This window comes from Harpia harpyja, chromosome 11, assembly GCF_026419915.1.
Source record: "Harpia harpyja isolate bHarHar1 chromosome 11, bHarHar1 primary haplotype, whole genome shotgun sequence".
Classification (NCBI taxonomy): domain Eukaryota; kingdom Metazoa; phylum Chordata; class Aves; order Accipitriformes; family Accipitridae; genus Harpia; species Harpia harpyja.
In genome coordinates, this window is record NC_068950.1 from 26,079,817 (window position 1) to 26,101,426 (window position 21,610).

The following is a 21,610-nucleotide window of genomic DNA, read 5'->3' on the forward strand; positions in this document are numbered from 1 at the left end:
AGTATATTCAGTTGAGCATATTACAATAATTCACAGCCGTGGCAGCTTTCTACCAACTGTTCCTTCCATGCTTGCAAAACAACAATATTAGACAGGTAAAGGACTACGTCACTGGTTTTGAAATTGCAGTATGCAGTCAATCATTTTAGACTTGCCAATTTGGAACATTTGTCTTCCAATAACAAAAAGGTTTCTGAGTCCACTAAAGATGTGAGGAAAAATAAATGCAGCAATATGACACCATAGAAGATAGGGGAGCAATTTGCCTGTTTCTAGTATTAGACATACTATGCAGCTTTCCAGCAAAAGATGCAGGAGGTACCTTTGTCTGGAATACTAACAGTACTGCACCAGATGAGAGGCTGGGTTTGCAGAAGCATCTGGCAGTGGCTTTTAAACATACAACCACAAAAAAAATCCAGTTTTGTTTCTTAGAGTAATATTAGAGAGTTGATTGATATGTGGGCTGAAGTCCTAACATATGACATAGACACTGATGTGCAAAGTTTCAAGCATGTTTTTTGAAGAGTATAGATAAAATCAGCTTGATCTTTACTTGAATTCTACAAGTAGATTTCTACTTCGATACTGCTTGCAGTCCCTGCCAAATTTTGCTGAAATTGTTTTTTTTTTTGTGGTGAAGAAAATCACATACAGTTTTTTGGCAAATACTGTTTAACACCATTCTTACAGTGAAGGGAACACCTAAATAGTTCCACTGAAACCTAATCTGCCTAAAACTACCTTATCATACACATATTTCTTGCAGGACTGAATACTATGCAAGGGTCTAAACTCCACTTACAGCATTTCTTTTTATTACCTGAAATCTTCCAAAGCTTTAAGAAACAGAGAGGCAGTGATAACCAGAATTCTGTTGCATGGGGAGCAGGGGGCATGTTTATTTTTCCATATTCTGTTGTCAGACTAATGCAATCAGAGTTTCAACACCTGCAAATAAACATAAAACAACCAGTTTGTAACATCTGTTAATGCCTTCCAGTATTACAGCAATTAAAGAACCTTATCACAATGAAACAGGATAATTTCAGTCAAGAAAATTAACTTAATATTCTGCATTTATAAGTGTTGGGGTTTTTTTAATTCTTTCCACCTTATATATTAAAAAAAGCCCCAGTTATTGCTATTCAAGACTGATTTGTAGTTTGTATTTACTGTACAGCTATTGGCAACATCATCTTTCCGAGGCAAGGAAGCTATGACAATTAGTGATGGTGTATTTGAAGTAACTGGGCAATTTTCAGTATTTATAATGATATTTGGAGTCTCTCACTCCCAGTATGAGTTCTTCCAGAGTGGTGGTGATCTGGTATCCCATATGAAGCAAGATTCTGACCATTGTCCAGATCTAAACAACATGTCAATGTCAATGAACAGTGCACTGCAGCCATTATATTTGTCTTTCATTTAAACAGTCAAAAATTTCATTGGCCTTCTGATGTAGCAATAGCTCTTAGATGTAGTTTCCCTGCATCAAGGTAAAAGCCATCTGTGAAGAGTGCAGGAAGCCTAACTACTGTTAACTGCTTAACAGCATTCCAAGACAAAAAGAAAATATTAGTGCTTTATTAATTTGATGCCTTTTACACACAGTGAATAATCTCTACTTTTTCCTAGGGAAAAAACAAAGAAAATTATTTCTTAAACTTTAATGATAAGATGTTCTTTCCTATTTATGCAAATATTTTACATTTTGAATATGCATCTTGCATATCTTTTGAATATTCATTGAGTACTCATTTAAAGGATAGCGATATTTGCTGTTACATTTTTAATAGTATGCATACCGGACATTAACTGAGAAAAGTTGTTACACTTTCTGCACTGTAAATCCACGAAGAATTTAAACAGGCAAGAGACAGAAGAGAGACACCGTGTTTGGGTTGTATCTAATCAGACCTAGACTTGTGTCTCGCTGACCACGAGGTGGGGCACTACGTTAACATACTGCGGGTGAAACTGCTCTAGCTGAATTGTTTACTAAGTTAGGAATGTTTTAAAGTAACGTGAGAAGAGATTAAAAAATAGATATATAGTTCTAGTATTTCGGTTTACTTTATTGCCAGGAGTGCTAAGCACGACACTGAATAAGGCATTTAAGAAAAGGTTTCATACTCAAACATTTCCAAACTAGATTAAACAAACAAAAATAAGTTGGCACAGACAGATCTAATAACTCTATAGAAGGAGCAACAACATTCTTAGAAAAATAACAATTCAGCTTATCGTGCTCTCTTCCAGTTCACCCTTGATCGCATTCCCAGAAGCCGTGAGGTTAGACAATCTTGGACCTCCTCTGTGGTAACAACCCTGTACTCCCTACTTTACTCCCTTCCTTTGACCTACAGACTGAAACCAGATTTGGTAGGTAAAGTAAATTTTAACTTATTGATAACTTGCTAACCTGCATCATAGAAGCATTTGGAATATCAAGACATTGCAGACTGTATCTCATATGCATGCTTAGATTTACAGTTCACAGGAAAAGTATTTTTGAGTAAAATTAAAGCTGAAAGAGATATAGCAGCAATACACCAAGAAAGAGAGAACGGGGTTGCACTGCTGGTGAATTAGAGTAGCAAATACCAGTTTCTCCTCTCAAAGTCTGCAGGTAACAGCAGAGAGAGTGTAACTCCCTTGTTAATGCTGCTAGAGCTAGCACAAACAAGGTTGCAGATTCTTGATAATATCTCTTCAGGATTGCAACAGCACAAACTGTGCCTGAAAGGCTGGTTGTCCTGTTGGCTGGTCTTGCTCCTGAAATGGTATGACCAGTCTGGAACAGGCAGGTTCAGACCAGCAGAAATATATACAGATTCAGTTCTTGTGCTTACATGGACTTTTCAGCTACATGCATATTGATTTAGTCTTTGGCTGACTGACATTAATTATCTCATCTAATGACAAAAACCATCACTGCTGAAGCAGCAACTCCTCAGCACTTACAGTAACTTTTTCAAGCTGTTCACAAAACTACAGTCTCATGCTAACTACAGCAGTTATTTAAAAATATTCCACACACTTAATCAAGTCAGAAGCATTCAGGGTTGTCAGATTATAGAACTAAAATAGAGATATCCGATCAATAAAGTTTTGTGCTGTTGCAAGACTCAAAAGGTAGTGCACTGGACTCCCAGGTTTAAGTCCTACAATTCTTTAAGAGAAATTTTGGTTAAAACTGCCTTTTTGCTAGAGTTGTTGCCATCTTAAGGAGTCAGTTATCCAAACATGAGTTTTTTTAAAAAAAGCATTATTTTAGCAGAATTTCAAATTAATTTTTATGGGGGTTTGAATATTTTAATGAAACCTGTAAAAATTTGTGCATTTACAAGATTTTTTCATAATTTAGTAACTGCATATATATACCCACAAAGCATGTTTGTAAACAGGCTGTTTTTTAGCTTTCACTGTGAACTGTGTGTATGGCTAATTATGAAGAGGCTCACATATATTTGTGATATTTTGAATGTTTAGAGAAGCTGCTGTGAGTAATTTGACCTCATTGGCTTCAATAGCATTGGTCAGTTCCTATCAGATCAAAAGCTACTTGCTTGCTGGAGTTTTCAGAACAGTTTAGTGCGCAGAACAACAGAAGTAGCTTTTTGCAGTTCTTGTTTTTCAAACCTATTCTGAAAACTGGAGATAAAGTTGGGAGGGAGGAGGAGATGGCATACTATTCTTTTTACAGTGATTTTAATTTGGGTGGGGAAATAGTAGAGGGACGTTTACATGAAGCAGACAGAGCAAATGTGAGTAACAAATACTTAGGAATCACTTTGCTACAAAACTGGTTTCAGTTAATGTGTATAGTTTTTTTAACTTATTATTGCAAAAGAAATTGACTGGAAAATGTCAGTGTGTAGCTTAATGTATTACCAAAAGTGTCAACAGGACACATCATAGGAGAAGAGCGGGAAGTTACTAATCTAATTCCATGGTTTCTCTGTTTACAAGAGGAATTTAAAGTAACAGTGGAATTTACACATAGAATTATTACAAATGGTGTTGGAGTTGATAAACTGTGATAAACTGTCAAAAGGCAAATGCTTCTGAAAAACACTTGTCCTTGTAAAATTAAGGATACATCTTAGCAAGGCCTTTAAGCCTTTTGTAGTGTTAAAGGGAACCACTGACTCAAAATGCTATCCAAAGAGTCCTTATCCATGATTAGAGAAGGGCTGGAGGGGAGGGAGTTCCCAAATATTTTTTTGCCAGGTACCATCATCAACCACAATAGCAGCTGGTACTGCCACTGGCAGAAGCATTATGCCAAATCTTATACCACTTGAAAGCTGCTTGCAGACTACTACTTGTATGCATATCTTAGTTTAAGAATTCTGTAAAATGTAGTAAGTCAGAGAGCTGTAAAGATTTTAAAACACTTATCAAAGGAGATTGATTCAGGGATTAAAATGCTTTACACTGCCAGTGAAAAGACTCTGTGTGGTATGTGAAACAACTGGTAATATTTAATTGCCTTTAGAAGAAAACGTTCGTGGTGAATTGCAACTCCCCCTACTCTTGGCAAAATGTAATGCTTAGTAGTTTAAAGAACTAGAAAGGGTGGGACAAATGCTGGTGTTTACAGGACTCATCTATAACTTTTGGCAGGAAAATCAACACCTGAGTTTAGAAACAAGCACAGTATTACATCATGCTGAGAGCTTCATATTTTTAAACAGTAGAGCTTATGGGTACCGTACATTTTCAGTCTAGGCAACTGTTTTTATTTAACTGCAGGAGGGAAAGACAACTTTGAATTTCTTTAAGTCATTTGTACATATGAGTGATCCCCAAATCCTTACACTCGCTTTTAGGCTTGTCAGAAATGTGTGCATGTTTGAAGGAATGACTGAAGTCTTTTCCAGACACCCAAAAGCTAGAGAAAAGCAGAAATGTTGCAGTTTTCAGGGAACACAGAACAAGAGAAGTACTGCAAAGGGAGCCTGAAACCACTAGGTGCACAAAGGCAAGATTTGGAGCAGATAGGCTTAGGTTGGCATAACTAGCATATCTGCGGAGCCAAAATAGCTATAAAGGGGAAACAGCAAACCTAGCTGCACAGGAGTTACTTTATATGTGCTTATTTACATGAGCACTGTGTCCCCTTTGTATCTCACACTGATCTTCTGGCAAAGCTTCTTAGTTTACTTTGCATGAGGAAGCAGTTCCATCTAACCCTTCTTCAAGATAGTGAGTTCAGAAAGAACTGAACAACTTCCAGGAGACCTTTGTTGTGTTGCAGGACTTGACCTACACTTGAAATGGGCCCCCAGAGACTTTAAGAAATGAAAAAGTTAGCTTAGTTGTTTAGTTTGAGATCATCTTCAAGAGGCCCATTTCTGAGTTACGAACATCTGCCCTCTGCAAAGTTAAGTCCCTTTAGAGATATTAAACCAAGTAACAAAATTAAGATGTCAGAAGTGATGATCTGCTTGTGTTCCTATAGCCAAGAATTATAGAAATATAGGTGTCAGTGATTTGCAGGTACATGTACGCTGGGCAGTTTTTACAATGTCAACCTTAGATAGGCTTCCTCTGCAGAGGCCTAAAATTACAGGAAAGCAAGGCTTGTGCCAGCACACTCTGCCTACACCTTCCTTCCCCCAGAAAAGCTTTTAAAACCATTCATCAGTTGCAGCCAGACTTAATATGTAGTCACAGCCTCAAAGACTGCAAATTCTTACCATGAAAACAGGCAGCTGGTCAAAGAACAGAAGCTTTTATTGCCTTCATTAAGAGAAAGGCTGAGAAGAAATGTAAAACCAGAATAAGACGTTAGAAGATCTACTGTCTAGGGAAAGATGCAAATCCTTCTTAGTCACAGAAAATTAGACAAGCTGCACATAGATTTTTTCCCAAAGATAGAGAAAATTACTGGATCTTACATAGATTATTTGATGTCCAAGAAGGAATAAACTAACGTTACAGCCTTCCTATAATATGCTTTCAGTCAGTCAGTAGGTACAAGTTCAGAGAAAACCAGTCTTCAGTTCTCTTGCTGCTTACAGAACTATTGTCCTTGTTTCTGGGCTGATTTGCCAGCCCTGAAGCCAGGTCTTCAGGTGTTCTAGACCTTTGACTGGGTCATGATTATTCCAGTCATTCTGGCATACCTGAAATTCAAACTGAAAACAAAGGATATGTGTGCACCATGCAGCAGAAAGCTGTACAGAGATTGCACCCAGTCCCTGTTTTCAGCCACAGATGGGCTGAATCTGGATCAGTGATTTGCTCTCCTTCAATGTAATTAAATTCCATCTAGAATTGTGCAGAAATGCTGCATAAATCTCCATTCATTATAGATTGCACATCATGGACCCTTGGGACCAGACTTTTTCTGCTTTTCTGGGGATGCTTGTCAGCAGTTCCTACTGCCTCAGTGCTCTACAGAGCCTGAAATAAGAAGATATTTTCAGATCACTGCTATTTGGAAAAACCTGGGTTAAATCAGGCAAAGAAGGCAGTCCTTCCGCATTAGGGCCTCCTTCCCATGGGAAGTCTGTAGTAAGAAGTTTACATTTGCACAGCAAGTACAACAAGCTCTGCCGTCTCCCTCCCCAGTAGCTGCCAGTTGAAGGAGTCTCTCTTTTTTAAACTTCTTTCTAGAAGCCTGAAACCAGCACACCTGATTATGCTTCTAGCAGTCTACCAATTCTTTTATGACTGCATATCCCATCACACATGCGTCATCCCCCAAGTGGTTAAATTCACTGCAACAAGCTTCTAGAGTTGTTACAGAAGTGTTCACACAGTAAGCTATATGAAAGGAGATGATTATTTCATTTAGCTAAGATTTTCCATTCTTTGTGCCCTGCCCAAAATGTCTTAAGTTCATAGCACTTTAACAAATTACTGTGACAAATAGTAAGTTATTGTCCCTTATATCACGGTCCTTATTAGAACTTTGTGGAAAGCTACAAAATCTGGGTGGTGGCATTTTTTCTCTATTCACTTCGTAACAAGTGCACTTTGTATAATGCAGTATTAAGGCTATCTGGTGCATTCTTTTGTACACTGAATCTTTCCCCCCTATTTATAATTCTTTTGGACCGGATTGACAGTATGTCTGATCTACTACTGTTCTTCTAGGATCAAAACAGTCAAAATAAGCAAGAGTAAAAACATCAGATTAAGACCTTCAGTGGCACAAATCATTTAGTCTAAAAAGGAAACAAAGTTAAGACAATGAAATTTGTGTTTAACTTATGAACCTTATTCACCCCTCCTCTACCTTGTGTGCTGTGTACAGTTACCCTGCAGCCACAATGTAGAATTGCCCTCTGCTGAGCACAGATGAACATCTAAAGCTATTCAAATCAGTTAGTTTAGTTAGGTTGTAGCTCTGCTCTTTCCGTGACTGCCGGTTAGACATGCCTATAGACACTGCAAATCAGAGGGAGGATAGAAGTAGCAGTAAAGATGAACTGAGATCTTAGCTTAGATTTAAGCAGAGTTTAAGCTAAAGACTGATCAGTCTTAACTCATCAGCTATCCGGTTCATTATAAATCTAATGAACACTCTGGTCACACTTCCACATATGTTACAAAGCATGGTTTCAAGTAAAAAATCTTGCTAAATCTGACCACCGAACCAGGCCACTGGTATGCAGATACAGATTGCTAACACCTCTAGGTTTTACATTGTGAAGACTTTTCAGGCAGGTATTTGATGTGGATTCTTGCTATACCAACTGCAGTGATTAGGCAGTAGCCTCAAAAGATGTTTATATACATATAAAATATCAGTTTTAGCTAACCTAAAATACCACTTTCGAGTTCCAGTTAAATGAATGCTTGACTAATGAAAGAGACGTTGAGATTTGCAATTAAAGGCTCATTTTAGGCCACTATTAGTAATATGTATGGTTATATTTAACAGTCTTTGGATTTAATTTCTCCTTTCCTTTTGAGTAGAAGCAGGCTACTATAGTGAGCAGTACTTTCTGATATCAGGAGATTAGATAAGCCCTTATTTTTAAATAGGCTCTAAAAGATTAGATGGTATTTCTCATGGTGCTCTGACCAAGAGACTTTAGGTTCAGACTCAGCCAAGGTGACACTTAGAACAACAACAGCTTGCTGAAAGACAGCTAGTACCTAGTGTTTGTAGCTACAGATGTAGTTCAGTAACTACCATTTCATCTACTTGGCAAAAGCCTTTTGCTGAATTGTTTTATGACCAACTTTTTCATCCACACAAGTCAAATTTCCTTTACTTCCTACTAATTTATCAGCAGCAATAAACCACAGATCCACTCCATGGTAATGTAGGTGGGAAGTTAGTTTATTCTCCAGCCTGCATCTGCCTTGGTAATCTTGTTCTTTAACCAACCTTCTACCCATCTCCCACAGTTTCTCACAAGACTCACTGGTGCCACTATTTCTTGACACAAACCACTGGCAGAGATCATGGTGGTTTTTCGTTGGTACCACTGACAGACTGGGAGTTAATTTAATGTTTTAACAACCAACACTAACTTTTCCACAGACTTGAGCATTAGTACCACTTTCACACCTGTCATTTATTATTATTTTCAATTGACTAGTTCTATATTTCTCGTTTTACATTTGGCAGCTAGGCTGGGGATTATGGTGAGCTCGCATGTCCCATTCTGCTTCCACGTACCTGCAGAAGCATCGTACATATGGTTGGAAACTACCACTCCAAAGACCTTTTAATCCCAATGACAGACCTGCCACCTTTCACCTGAAATACAGGGACAGTTAAGTAGGGTGCCTAAGGTTAGCTTCAAAAAAAAAAAAAAAAAAAGTCAAGCCTGCATGTTTCTTTATGCCTCCAAATCTAGATTCTCAAACTTGCCTCACTAAGCTGTTGCCTAACTTCTGAGGCTCTTAATGACCCCCATTATCTTTCTTTTTATCAGTAAAGCCCCTAGGCATACCCAGAAACAGACCTGAGCTGTTGAAGTCTTTACAGTATCAAATAGCCACATGCATAGCTGAACTCCTGAGCTCTGCTGAGATCCAGAAACTAGGAGCTTCCCTCACTGCTTTGCATGTGGATGCTGATCCAAATCACATCAGCTGGGCCTCTTCCCTTGTCTCTTGCCCCTGAGGACACTGGGCTGGTAACTCTGGGTCAGGCCACTAAGTGCCTAGAAGGCAGAAGTGACAACGCGTAGTACTGTTACAGTTAAATCCTGTTGTTAAGTCTAGTTCCTAGTGGTTTTGTGGAAGCTCTCCTTTTCTCCCATAGAAAAATCCACTAGGTAGGATTTTTGTCTCCCTCTCTCCAAGCTTTCATAAAATGAGAGCCAGGGAAACAAGGGAGTTGGTGATGCTTCCCAATATATTTCATTCTATGATGAAAATAATACTCAGGAAAAAAAGTAGTGCACATTAGAAACCCAACTGCACACCGTGCTACTTTAAGTCCTTGGTCTTCAACTTCTCGCTTCCCCATTCTGGCATTCACTGATCTTAGTTATCCTGGTTAGGTAATCTGTCTGTAGGACCACACGTGTCTCTGCTTGTTGTGAGGAGCACCTCACCTACTGTGTGTATTGTATGATAATAACAACAGGAACTGTACCAACAAGATGCACAGAAATGGACTAGAAAGGTTTTCATGGCAATGCTACAAGCTATAGTGGCAGACCAGCCTGAAATCAAGCTGTTGCTGTAGAACACTATAACTATCTTTTTGCACCCCTATGATTCAAGTGATTTAGACAGTAGAAGATAAAAGCATACCCAGGTATAATTCAATTCTACCTTAATTACCCAGTTTACACCAGACTACACATCTAGGATTTTTTTGTCCCAGCCTGTATTCCACAGGTATATTCAAACAGCAGATAGGGTGTGAAGTTTTAGCTGGTTTTATGTGCAGGTTGTGGAGGGAAGTGAACTGGGTAAGATCTTCACTCTTCAGAAAGAGTAAGCCAGTAGGTAGTTTAATGACCTTTATATTGTTCAAACAGAACCTGAAATTCTTCTTTCTCCCCACCAATAGCAATAAGGAATAGTTGGAAAAGGTTCCTGCATTTTTCTTTTAAACCTTAAAAAAATATTAACAATCCTAAGCTAGTTTTCCTTGAGCTTCAAAACTTGAGTTTTCAGACATGCTAAAGAGCTAGACTAGCAAAAGCTTTAACAAGAACACTCCCTCCCACATGTTTAAGTATTTGAGCTAAGGAGAAATCCCTTTCTCTCTTAAATTCTCAGATTTCCTTTGTTTTTCTGATTACCAAGTAAATTTATATTCTCTAGAAGAGATCTTGCTTCTGTTATAACTGCAGTACCTCCATGGAGACAACACTGTATCTCTTGAAACCCTTTAGAGTTACTCATTTATGAAAAAAGTAACAATTTTTCTCTGTGTGCCATCCAGGCTTAAGTTGCCATCAAAGTTACTAGCAGAAATTGATTCTTAATGGATATGGCCTGCTATGTCTGAACATAGTAAAAAAATACTACTATTCAAAAGAAAATGGCACATACATTTTGTCTTATTCTCCAAGTATGCTACTGAATCAAAACACATGCTAATAAAAGCAATACTCTCCATACCTGGAGATCTTCCCTGAGAAGTGTATACAGGAATTCTGCTGCATCCTCTGTGAGGAGTAAACTATTGTTTTCCTGGTGTTAAAGTAGAAAATATTAATGTGAGAGAAAGTAAGTGCTGGGCCCCAAATCCTGTGGTGAGTCCACAGTGGAGCTGTGCGTACAACCCAGGTTTCTTGATTCTCCAGGCTTACACCTTGGTCATGAGCTCATAAAGTAAATATAGTTACAATTAAAATTTGATATTTGTTCACCGATGCTTTTGTTAGTTTAATTTTATAGTTAGAGCATCTCCAATGTTAAAAAAGCAGGTCCCACAACTGCAGAGCTGGAATGCTCGCAATTGTGTTTCCCACAGTCTGTTCAGGATACACTGAGCAGTCTGCAGAACTGGGTCTTTGGGAATCACAGGGAAGGAAATGTGAACAGCTGAGACTGAGAAGCCAAATTACAGCTGCCTTCGTAGGTAGCACTCATTACTTCTGTAGGTGAAGGAAAATAAATGTTCAGCCAGGTACTTCACCTGACAGGGTATTAGTGTGAAGTTTTCAAAACAGTAAGACAATACTAAAAACAAGCAAGGGCTGATGCACTCATGAGATCCTGTAATTTACATAGCAGAATACAAATGATTTCGTTGCAGATTCTCTCTTCTTATGCCACAGAAACAACCAGCCTCCCCAAGAAAAACAAAAAACCACACAAAAACATTTGTTATTCCACTCTGAAATCATAAAAGGCAATAAACTCCTGAAATGTCAAAACCCCTAGCTGCTACCTGATGAACATAGGAGTCCAAAACTAGCCCCGATATAAAAATTAGTATGTTATTATGGTTTGGGGGTTTGGGTTTTTTTTTTCAGTTTTCTTTTCAGTGTCCAAGGACCTCTACTCAGCTTTCACTAAATTTGACTGTTCAGTTTCCCTGTCACTGGAATCATTCTCTGCTCCATTCCCCTTGTTACTGAAAGATCCTTCAGGTTATTCTACAGTCAGATTTGTAGTTTCATGAAGGAGGCTTTCTTTGTGTCAAGACAATGTCTTCTGCCCCCTGTTAGTTTTCTGTATTTGTATGTAATTGAATTGTGTTTATTGTTACTTCTGCTACCTTTATGAAAGGTTTATTATTTTTGTCTGCCATTGTTTCTAGAATTTCTTAAAGCTGATTTTTTTTAAGGTTTCCATGTATTGTAACTTGCTATGGCACTTTTTTTTTTTAGTGCAAGTCCAGTTACCAACAGCACAACATTTGGGCATCTGTCATCCACTGAGAAATGCCAGGAAAATAAAAACAAAAATATATAACACACAGATGACAGTCCCTTTAGTTGCTTTCTCTAATTGGTGCACTTTCTTGCTGACCTTTGAAAACTCATTCCAAAGCCAGAATTCACTTTGCCTATCAAGGTGGAAACTTGTCAAACTTGGTCCAAATCAAGGAACTTTCTGCTAAAAATACCTTTGGCTGAGGAGTTTTGTCAGATCTGTAGATGGTCTAAGTTGTTCATCAGAGCTGAGCAAGACTAGTTTATGCTCCTCCTTTTTCTTGATACAGGAATTAATGGATTTGTTTGGGCATTTTTGTTTTTAAACAAAGATTTTTTGCAAAAAGGCAAGCTTTTTTCTTAAGTCCCTTCTATGAGAGTATGGCAGTATGGTCATGTTTTAGAACTCCTTTTTCTTCTGTGCCAACTTCTTTTCAATTGTAATTCAAGCTGGTTTCCCACTTCCTCTCTTCCATGCTTCCTTCTTTTTTCATCCCCCTTACCTTTCCTTCCATAAAATATCAGGAACAGCTATTCAAATTTCCTTGGTTTTTCTGACAAACCTCATAGATATCTTAACAGGCTGAACAGTTACTTTTTGTTCCCAAATGTTAAACAGCCATTGAAATGCAATATTTATCAACAAAAGCTGAGTTTTAGCAGTACAGTAAAAACACAAACAAAATAAAATTATTAATAAATTACTGCTTTTAGGCCCACACTTGTTCCTGAGAACCAGAAAATACCTAATCATTTTTTTCCTACATTGTTAAAAAGTAGGTCTGTTTACTTGCATAGATACACAAAGATCATGTAATTAACCCAGCTTGGGTCAGTTCTGTATCACTCCACTTGCCTTTACCTCTTTCAGTAGTTTTCTGTCACTACTATCTATTCCCTTATTCTTCTCTCCAGTTGTTTAGCACTGCAGGGAAGGGAGCATTACCAGGACTAAGGAGGCCTAAGTAACATCCTAAACATACTCCAGGAGGTAGCCCCATAGCTGGCAAGCAGCACAGTCTTCAGTTCACATGTATACATCACCCTGCAGCAGCAAGCCGCATTCCCACACCACAAACCTGCCTAGCCCTAGAAAGTTGGGCAGTTTTTCTGCTCTTGTCCAGCTGGCAAAGGCCAATCTCTGTGTAAGTCATTAAGGAGAACAGCAGGTGTTGGCAATTTCTTATGCAAAGCAAATCTCACATTAGTTTTCCACTTTCTATTGAGTTTAGGGGGATTTCTGTTGTTTTCCCTTTGATTGTTGTAGTTCAGGAACATAAGCAGTACTCAAATACTTGTTCATTAAAGATATACAGCAAATGTATTTTTACATATTTATGAGAAAAACTGCAAGTTTTCTGCTTTAGTCATTTTTGTTTTAACCAGTGGCCTGACATTTAATCCCAGTGAAGCTGCGAGCTATGCTTTCAGTGTTTTAGCTGGTAAATGTCACTCTGCTACAGTGCTGCATTCACCAGCTCTAAAGCAGCTTTTATCAGCAGTGGTGCCATGTGCCAGTGTTCCCAGTGTGCCAGACTGCTGGCTTAGCTTGTTTTCTTTTAACAGCTATAGAAAATATCTGAAACAGAAAGACACGAACTATTCCATTTTTATATGAAAGTGATTAATATGAAATTAGATGTATAGAGAGAGTTGCTAAGTATAAATGTTGTATTCTGATCCTTTACTTTTAAACCTCCATTAATACATAGATTGATTAGTTTATTGTGCTGTTTAAAAGTCTGGTTAAATTGAATTGGTAGAGGACTTTAGTATGTAGGATTTAGTTTATAGGCCTAGCTGTAAAGCCAGGCAGCCAGTGAGCCAATTTAACAGTTAGCTGGACATTTCTTTGCATTAGAGGTGAATGTAAATGGTGTAGAGAGACTTGCAGCACTGGCTTCTGGAATGATCCCTTACAGCTTGTTGGCAGCAAAATTGGATAGCCTAGTGACCGAGAAAGTCCTTGGGCAGTTGCAGCTGGAGAGGTCACAAAGGTGACACAAAAATTGTCTTTGGCCCCTTCTTTCCCCCTTTCTGCTGCGTCACCAAGGAAGACTGAACCAAACTAACTGGAGATCTTCAGAGACTTATCTCATGCAACGCAAATATTCTACAGGCAACCTTGTAGCTAAAGTAAATAGATATTGGGAAACACTTACCCTGAATAGCCAGTTGACCTTGTAGAGGCTCTGGTCCCTTCTTGCCCAACGGATGTCTGCTTCTTCTCCATAGCATACTAATGATTGCCACTGGATTCCCTGAGAGATACTTATATTCTGCTGGAGGGGAAAAACAAAAGCCTTGGTCTTTTCAAGGTGAATGACATCAATCATTCTCCAAAATTTACTTTTGAACAGTGTTTTGAAATTCACTAGTAGGACAGCTCATCTTCTCGTACATGTTTAAGGAAGGCTGTAGATGATTCAGTTCCTTTCCACCATCAGCAAGTTCATATACTGGCAGGAGCTGAAGAGCAGCATTTCTAGCTTATAGATTCCACAACAGATCCTCTTCTTTATAATGTGCATACTTGTTTTCTCAGAAATTTCCCCTGTATCCCTCGATGAGTGTATGATGTTGGATTCCAAGCAACAGGAACGCTGGTCTCCCTTCCTGCTGATGGTATGAGAGGGAGTAAGTAGGACTGGTCAGACCAGATTTTTGGAGGGGAATTGCCACTCCAACAGGTGAACAACTGCACCAGTTCTAGGTATGACATGTCTCTAGACATGCACTGAAGGTTAACTGAAGGTTAATTTTTAATGATCAGAAAGATTGATTAATAGTTCTGACTTACAGATCACAACCTCAAATTCAGATAGGATCTATTTCTGTTGGCTTCAGCAGGTTTATAACAGAGTCTCTTTCAGGGGACAATTCCTAAACCTAAGCATTTTAGAATGGGGACATCTATAGTCAGAGTATTTTATGGGCATTTTGCATACAGAGATCCTATACAGCTATATCTGCTTTGTCTTGTTTGAACTGGTATGTGTGGAAAGGGAAAGAGCAGAGGACCTGAGTTATGATCAGATCATGTTTTTTTAGAGAAGCCTAGTCCATAATTTTCCTGATCCTTTTTCATGCATGCAAGTACTTTTCCATGAATCAAAAGGCATCTGAGGAGCAGCTTACAAGTTATAAACAGTCAGTAGAAGGTATAAATTGAGGGCATCATATCAAAACCTGGATATAGTAAAGGTATTTTATTATGATTTTAATTTTGTGTGTTGCTTTTCTGTTTTGCACCTCAGCAAAGTAATAACAGCAACTCAGTGTGGCCTTTAGAGCTACATACAGGTTCACAAATAGGCCCATTTACTATTATTTCATTACATGATCTTTTGTGAGTACACTTAGTTTGGAATTCATTCTAGCATTTGCCTTTGTGTGTGCATCTAGACACGAGAATACCAAATACCAAGAAGACTGCAGCTGGTAGCCAAGTTTAATAAAGGGGTGAAGTAGGATGAAGTGTATGGCACGGTGGCTTGATAAAGACCATGACTGTAATAATTCAGCTTTTTATAAAACCTGTTCTACAATTCTCAACTTCTGGGCTGAGGAGAATGTTAGGATGTCCACCTGACCTAAATAATTTCTGTGATTGGTGGTTTTTTGTTGTCAGACTGTGGAAAGTAAGGGACCGATCTGAAACTCTCTCCTTGCTTTAGACGACTGGGTTGAGCTTTCATAGTAGATGAAGGCTAAAAGAGTGCAGAGCCAGTAAGAGTCCCAAAGGAAGATAGGCGGAGGGGCACCTGGGAATAGGGATGCAGAAGGAGATGAATACCAGAGATCACAAAGAAAACCAAGGAAGAGAGGATGGGTGGGAGACACCTCAGAGGGCTGGGTAGAGAACAGAGAAACATCTAAATGGAAGACACTGAGGAAAGGACAGGGGAGACGACTGTAACACAACAGCAAAAGGGCTTGGGGAGCAATGAAGATAAGACAATATTTGTACTCCAGGTATCTCTACTAAAGGAAAGGGAAAGTAGAGTTTCTGTTTAGCAGTGGTGCACATTTTTATCCATTTGCTTAAAGCTGAATTTTGAATCTGAAATCAGTAGTCAGACTGAATATTCAACTCACAAAAAAAAGCAGCAAATAACTTTTTTGGACTGTTATGCACATGTCTGAAACAGACCAGATTCTGCAGCAGGGACCCTGGTGGGTTTTGCCTGCAAACACAGGAGAACACTCCAAGTTCTTTCCTATGCCTATGTTTACACTACAGTAACAAATGTTACAAATAGAGATACCTAAACATGCCTTAATTTAGATATCAGTAGCCATGTGCCAGTAGCACAATCAACATCAGTGCAAATTAATCAAACTTGTCAAGAAATAGGGCAAAATGCATGGTTTAGTTCATAGGTATGGAAAAGTTTCTTTGAAATCTAAAATGCAGTGTGTGTGGTTGGTTTATGTCCTTGCTTGCCAAGCCAAATGTATAAAAACCAGATCTTCATTCTCAGCAGATTGTAGAGTAGGTTTTAAAGTCCCAGCATGGATTTACATGAAATCAGGTTCAGCAGGAGGTTTGAAACCATAGTATATTACTCTTGATTTCAAAAATCTAGTACACAAAGTTGATGTGTTCAGCTTCTTTGCTTCTTAGCTATATAATTGCTAATTTAAAAGAATTACACTGTTGCACTTTTCTTATACAAGTATTTGTGGCTGCTCATACTCTAAAATTTTAAGATTAAAACAGTATACAGCATGTTGCTTGTAAGGGACTTCTAGAAAATACCCACAAGTCTTGCATGAATAAATAGTTCAGTTAAGATCAACAATAAAATCAGAATAATTTTGCATATGTATTACATTCTGTTGATTCTGATAAGAAAACACTGCATTACAGACATCACATCCACAAGCTAGATTTCTGGGGCTGTCTTGAAGGCAAAGGAAAGTATAGGTGAGAGAGTTTGGAACTCAGTAGCACCAAAGCTGCTGCTGCTTTTAAATGAGGCAAGATGCTGTTAGCCAGTTTATCAGTGGGATCTTGCTACAAAGCAGGGAAGGAAACATTCTGAAATGATTGCTACAGCTCTGAAACAGAAACTCTGATTATTTTTTTCCCCCCACCAATATAATATCTTTCACAAGCTGGTGAACTTGGAACAAAAAAATGTGACTTTATAGGATATGGGGCCATGATTTTATAGAAGAACTCTTGATTTCCATGTAACCCCCAGCCATGCAGAAAAGTGCTGATTACATGGTATTAGTTAAATTTAGTAAGAAATTCCTTGCCTGAAATCAATTTTGGTACCCAAGTTAAACCTTTTACTTTTAAGCAATCTGTTTTTCAGTTTACCAATGTCTAAAGTTGAAAGACCACTTTCTTTTACTGTTAACATTTATACGTGAATTTGAGATCCTCTGCTACAAGGACATGACATGTATTTACCAAAACACCTTCCTTCTGTATGCTTGTTTCTGTGTACTAGTGTTTATTAAAAGAAATAAAAAAATCCAGTCATGCATATCAGCTAGTAGATTCTGATGAAGGTCCTAATTCATTGGCACATTTTTGCTGAACTCTTAAGTGTTTTGCTGACTTAAGCCAAAGTTCAAGAGGTTTATAACTGGACCCCAGGTTTAGTAATCCTAATTAAACTTCTTTGGCCTTATGCCTTAATCTGTGCACAAATCTCATGAATGATACAACACAAAGCTGTGACTGAGATTGGAAGTTGTTTTAATTATATATCCATGAGTCAAGGAATTCTGCTTCCTTCATAGAAATTAACTGTGCCATCTCAGAGCTCTTCTCCTCCTCCTTGACATGGAAAGAATGATGATCTTTTGGGGCAGCTACTTTGAAATAATGTCTTTTGTTTGCCCCATTTCTGCCCCCCCCCCTTTTTTTCATATTCACTTGCCTCTTCTATTTTTTAAAATATATTTGGAAATAAATTTTTTTGTAAATGCAATGTTATGTGAATATACACACTTTTAATTCTTTGTCATATGAAAAAACTCATGTTTTACTTTTGTAAAATGTTTCATCTCTTTTAGATATTGTGCAATGGACCAGGAACATGTGTTCCTGTCTGCATATCTGCTCTTCTTCTTGGGCTTCTAGGAATAAAGAGAGCAATCATTGTGTATGTAGAGAGCATCTGCCGCGTGGAAACTTTATCCCTGTCTGGAAAGATTCTTTACTACTTTTCTGATTATTTCATCGTTCAGTGGCCTGATCTAAAGGAAAAATATCCCAAGTCAGTGTATCTTGGTCGAATAGTGTAACAACAGAAGACAAGCTTTACCTAAAATAAACTCTGCAAACTCCTCACTGAAGAAATGCACTGATGTAGTGATTTATTTTCAAGGATTCCTGTTAAGAAATGAGGCTGGTACTGGAAAAGGAGACAATAATAAAGATATCTTTACATTTAAGTACATTTTTGTGTAGTTATATTTATTGCCTTCTTGTAGGTCTGTTCACCAGTACCGCATAATGGCCTTAAGTCTATGCTGTCTCTGTTTTCATCTAGTTTTCCTGCTGTGTGAATGGCAATTTTTGTCTACAAATAAATATGGGAATTTGTATGAATGTAACATTTCCTGTAAGGAAACTTTGTGTAGTTTTCTAAATTGTAAGAAACAAAGTCTTGTTCTAGCACAACAGACTTTATTTCCTGTATGCTAGCAGTGAAGTCCCTTGTGAATCCTTAGAGTATAAAGGAAACAGTTATATTAAGTTGGCTTCATGACAGTTTGTACTCTACAGTCTTCCAAAACCCCCAAAGCATTAAACCAGTATCATTTTTCCTCTGGGCTTGTCAAAGCTGTCCTTATAATCTGTAGTGCACCTTTTGAAAATTGTTGCTCACTTCTTAAGATAAATAAAAAGGTGACAAGTGTTATGCTACAGGCACAGTACTTGCAGATTTAAGAATTACTTTCTTCAAAGCTTACGTGAAAAAATCCTTAGCAGGTTTACATCAGGGAGAGCAAACTGTCACTTGGAAAAATTGAACTAGTTCAGGCTCTAAAATATAGAAAAGAATAAAAAAAGTGTTACTATCGGTAATAGGCAAAGGAACAGAATTTCCCTCTCTTTCCTGATACAGTGAGTTTGACTTTCAGTATATCCTGTTTTCTCATTTTAAGCATGTTACTTTCAGCAGTACAATATGCACTTAAGATTTTGTCATGGAAAATGGTATTCTGTACATTGGAACAACTTTTAAAAGGTATTTTGTTGGAGCTAAGTGTGTGAAAGTCTACTTTAATGTTTCACATTCATCTGGCAAAATGTAATTCCACACGCTGTTCCACCTATAAAGCAATATAAACACATCTGTCATCTATACACACACAGAGCTATGCGTCTGGCTACAGAAACATATACAAGAAAAAAGCTCGAAGAAACGTGGAAACGCTCTACAGCCTGCACAGCCTGATGCGGGTGAAGCCAGCAGCAGCTCCTTGTGCTGCCAGAGGAGCAGACTTCACTCTCTGAAGCCTTTTCCTCAGTGTCCAATGTCAAAACGTTGCAGCAGCTCTTCTGGTAGGGGGGCGTGGAATTTAGCTGAACAGAAACAGTGGTTCCTGCTGTTAGGAAACAAGGGTCTAGAGGAATAGTCTGCTTTATGCATAAAATCATTTGAAATCATCAGGAAACATTATGCAGAAAACTACCGTCATGACATTGCGAGGCCCTGTGGGGAAGCCAGCTGTTATAACCTGTCCAACAGGCTCAGTAATCCTCAGCATAAGTAGAGTCCCTTGATGTGGCCACATCTGAGTTCAGAACAGAGAGTTTTTGTGGTTTTTGACCTAGATTATGTCTGACGTTAAAGAGCAGTTAATAGGTAAGACTATGTGGGAAGGACTCTGTGCAGTACATACTCAGGTCCTTGAAAATGACCTGGCTGAAGTAAATCTGATGTCCTGGAGTCCCTGGAGTGAGGACTATCTTAACAGGACTTTCTGTACAGTCACAGATAGTTTGGTAAATTGGAGATACACTGGACTTTATTATGGCTGATGGTAGTTTGTTTTAGATTAGTGCTCTTTGCACTGAATCTTGCTTTGAATCTTGCTTTCTGTTTTGCAAGGGAACTAGAGTAGAGGGGAATGAGAACGGAGGCAGCCTCTTCCTCTGGTCCGGGTAAGGGGCGACAGCACAAGATCAACGCTCCAAGGCTTAAGAGAAGCATGAGAAGAGAAAGGCAATGAATGCTTCCATTCATGCACCACATCCCATGCCTGAATAGCCCACTGGCCTGGCAGTGAGGCAGACTCCTAGACTGCCTAGTCCTTAAACACAGCCAAGGCTCAAACAGCGCTGAGTTCACATGCTGCTTCTCTTTAGAGCAAAGCAGAACGTAGCCCATTCTCATCCTGCTCTAGATTTATACCTCAGTGAAAGCATCTCTGGCTCCTCAATTCTTCTCTTAGAGCCCTGCCCAGGGCAGGATTTTGGCTTTTGGTGCGCTTTCAAGCTGTGGGTTCATAAACTTTGTGAGTCTGCCTTTGAACGCTGGGGAGTTCCAGGCATTTTCTTCCCACCTGTCACCTGCATGGCAACGACTACTGCTAAAGAAAAGTACTTGCCTGTTCAGACTTGTAACCTCCCATGTAAACGCTCTGAAGGTAACGGTAGATTTTTTCACAAGACACCGTTCTGAAAAACTGAACTGCTCCAGGCTCTCTGGTGTGGGGGAATCTCATTTTCAAGGACTTGGGAAGACTTTTCTCCCCTTTACCTCACTGCCAGCCTTTTGAGGGAGCAAAGCTGAGAGAATCTCTGCCTGTGTTCCCTCAATAGCATGTTCTTTACTCTGTTTGGTCAACCTGGGAAACAGGTTAAGATAGCACATATAAAGTGGGTTTTAATCCAGATAATCAGCTATGAGAGAGTGGAACAGTACCCATTTCCTTATATTTGTTGCTATTTTCCTTACTGATTACTGGCTCAAGTGCCAACTTGAGTTAAGGACACTTAATTTTTGGCAGTTTATAATTAGTATTAGCAAGTGAAAACTTGGATTAGAAATGACCCAGAAGTCTATAAAGTTGAAGCAGCTAGAACTACTCAGGAGAGCTCAGAAACAGAAAGACCACAGCCTAACTCTGACCAAAGCCTTCAACAAAACGCTGCATTGCAACCATAGGGGATGGAACACAGAAAAGAGTTGCTGGCTTGAATTCTCGTAAAGGAAGTTTTGTTATCAACTAAATTGACTTTTCCTTGAAAAGGTTATCTCAAATAACTGCTAGTTCTCTCCAAAAGCACAGTGGAGCCGAAGTAAACTAGCATTTTGTTATTGAGTAGCTCTTATCTCTTGTTTTTAGTAGGTGGGTACAACCAAACTGTCATTGTTCTAGGGAAAAACTGCATTCTTCCTGCTCCCAGCATGGAACAGAAAACGGCACTCCCAGGGTCTATCCAAAGACTTAAAGGTCGCTTACTGGATTCCTTATGTTTAGATTCTTGGGTTTTGCTATGTCTCATTCTTTCCCTTAAATATTAACATTGAGGCAAACATGTTTGCATTATGTACATGAGGGGTGTTTGGAGTGCAATACATTACCTCTTTTTTTTCTATTTCCAAAAGACGAAAACATAATATCTTACGGATTTAAAGCAAAATAGAGAAGAAATATATTCTTAAAGAAAACAAATATGACTTTGTGGAAATATCATCATCAAAATTAGCAAAGATTCAAAAGAGAACAGAAGGCATCCAGAAATTCCTTCCCCGAGTCCTAGTCTGGAAGCCACATTCTAAATGAGTTTTAGTTATCAGACTGTTTTATCT

At 38.5% G+C, this 21,610-nt stretch overlaps 1 protein-coding gene across 2 annotated transcripts in view; it reads left to right on the forward strand.

The window, feature by feature from the left end:
* CNN3 (calponin 3) overlaps positions 1–21,610 on the forward strand; it is a 64,814-nt gene that overhangs the window by 5,252 nt on the left and 37,952 nt on the right. The window contains exons 3-4 of one of the 2 annotated variants that reach the window (XM_052802417.1): positions 2,263–2,385; positions 17,856–18,241. In XM_052802417.1, coding sequence (XP_052658377.1) covers positions 2,263–2,385; positions 17,856–18,086 — 354 coding nt within the window. In that variant the 3' untranslated portion in view covers positions 18,087–18,241. Of the gene's footprint in view, positions 1–2,262; positions 2,386–17,855; positions 18,242–21,610 lie in introns of those variants that run through there. The other variant, XM_052802415.1, reaches the window with a different exon arrangement.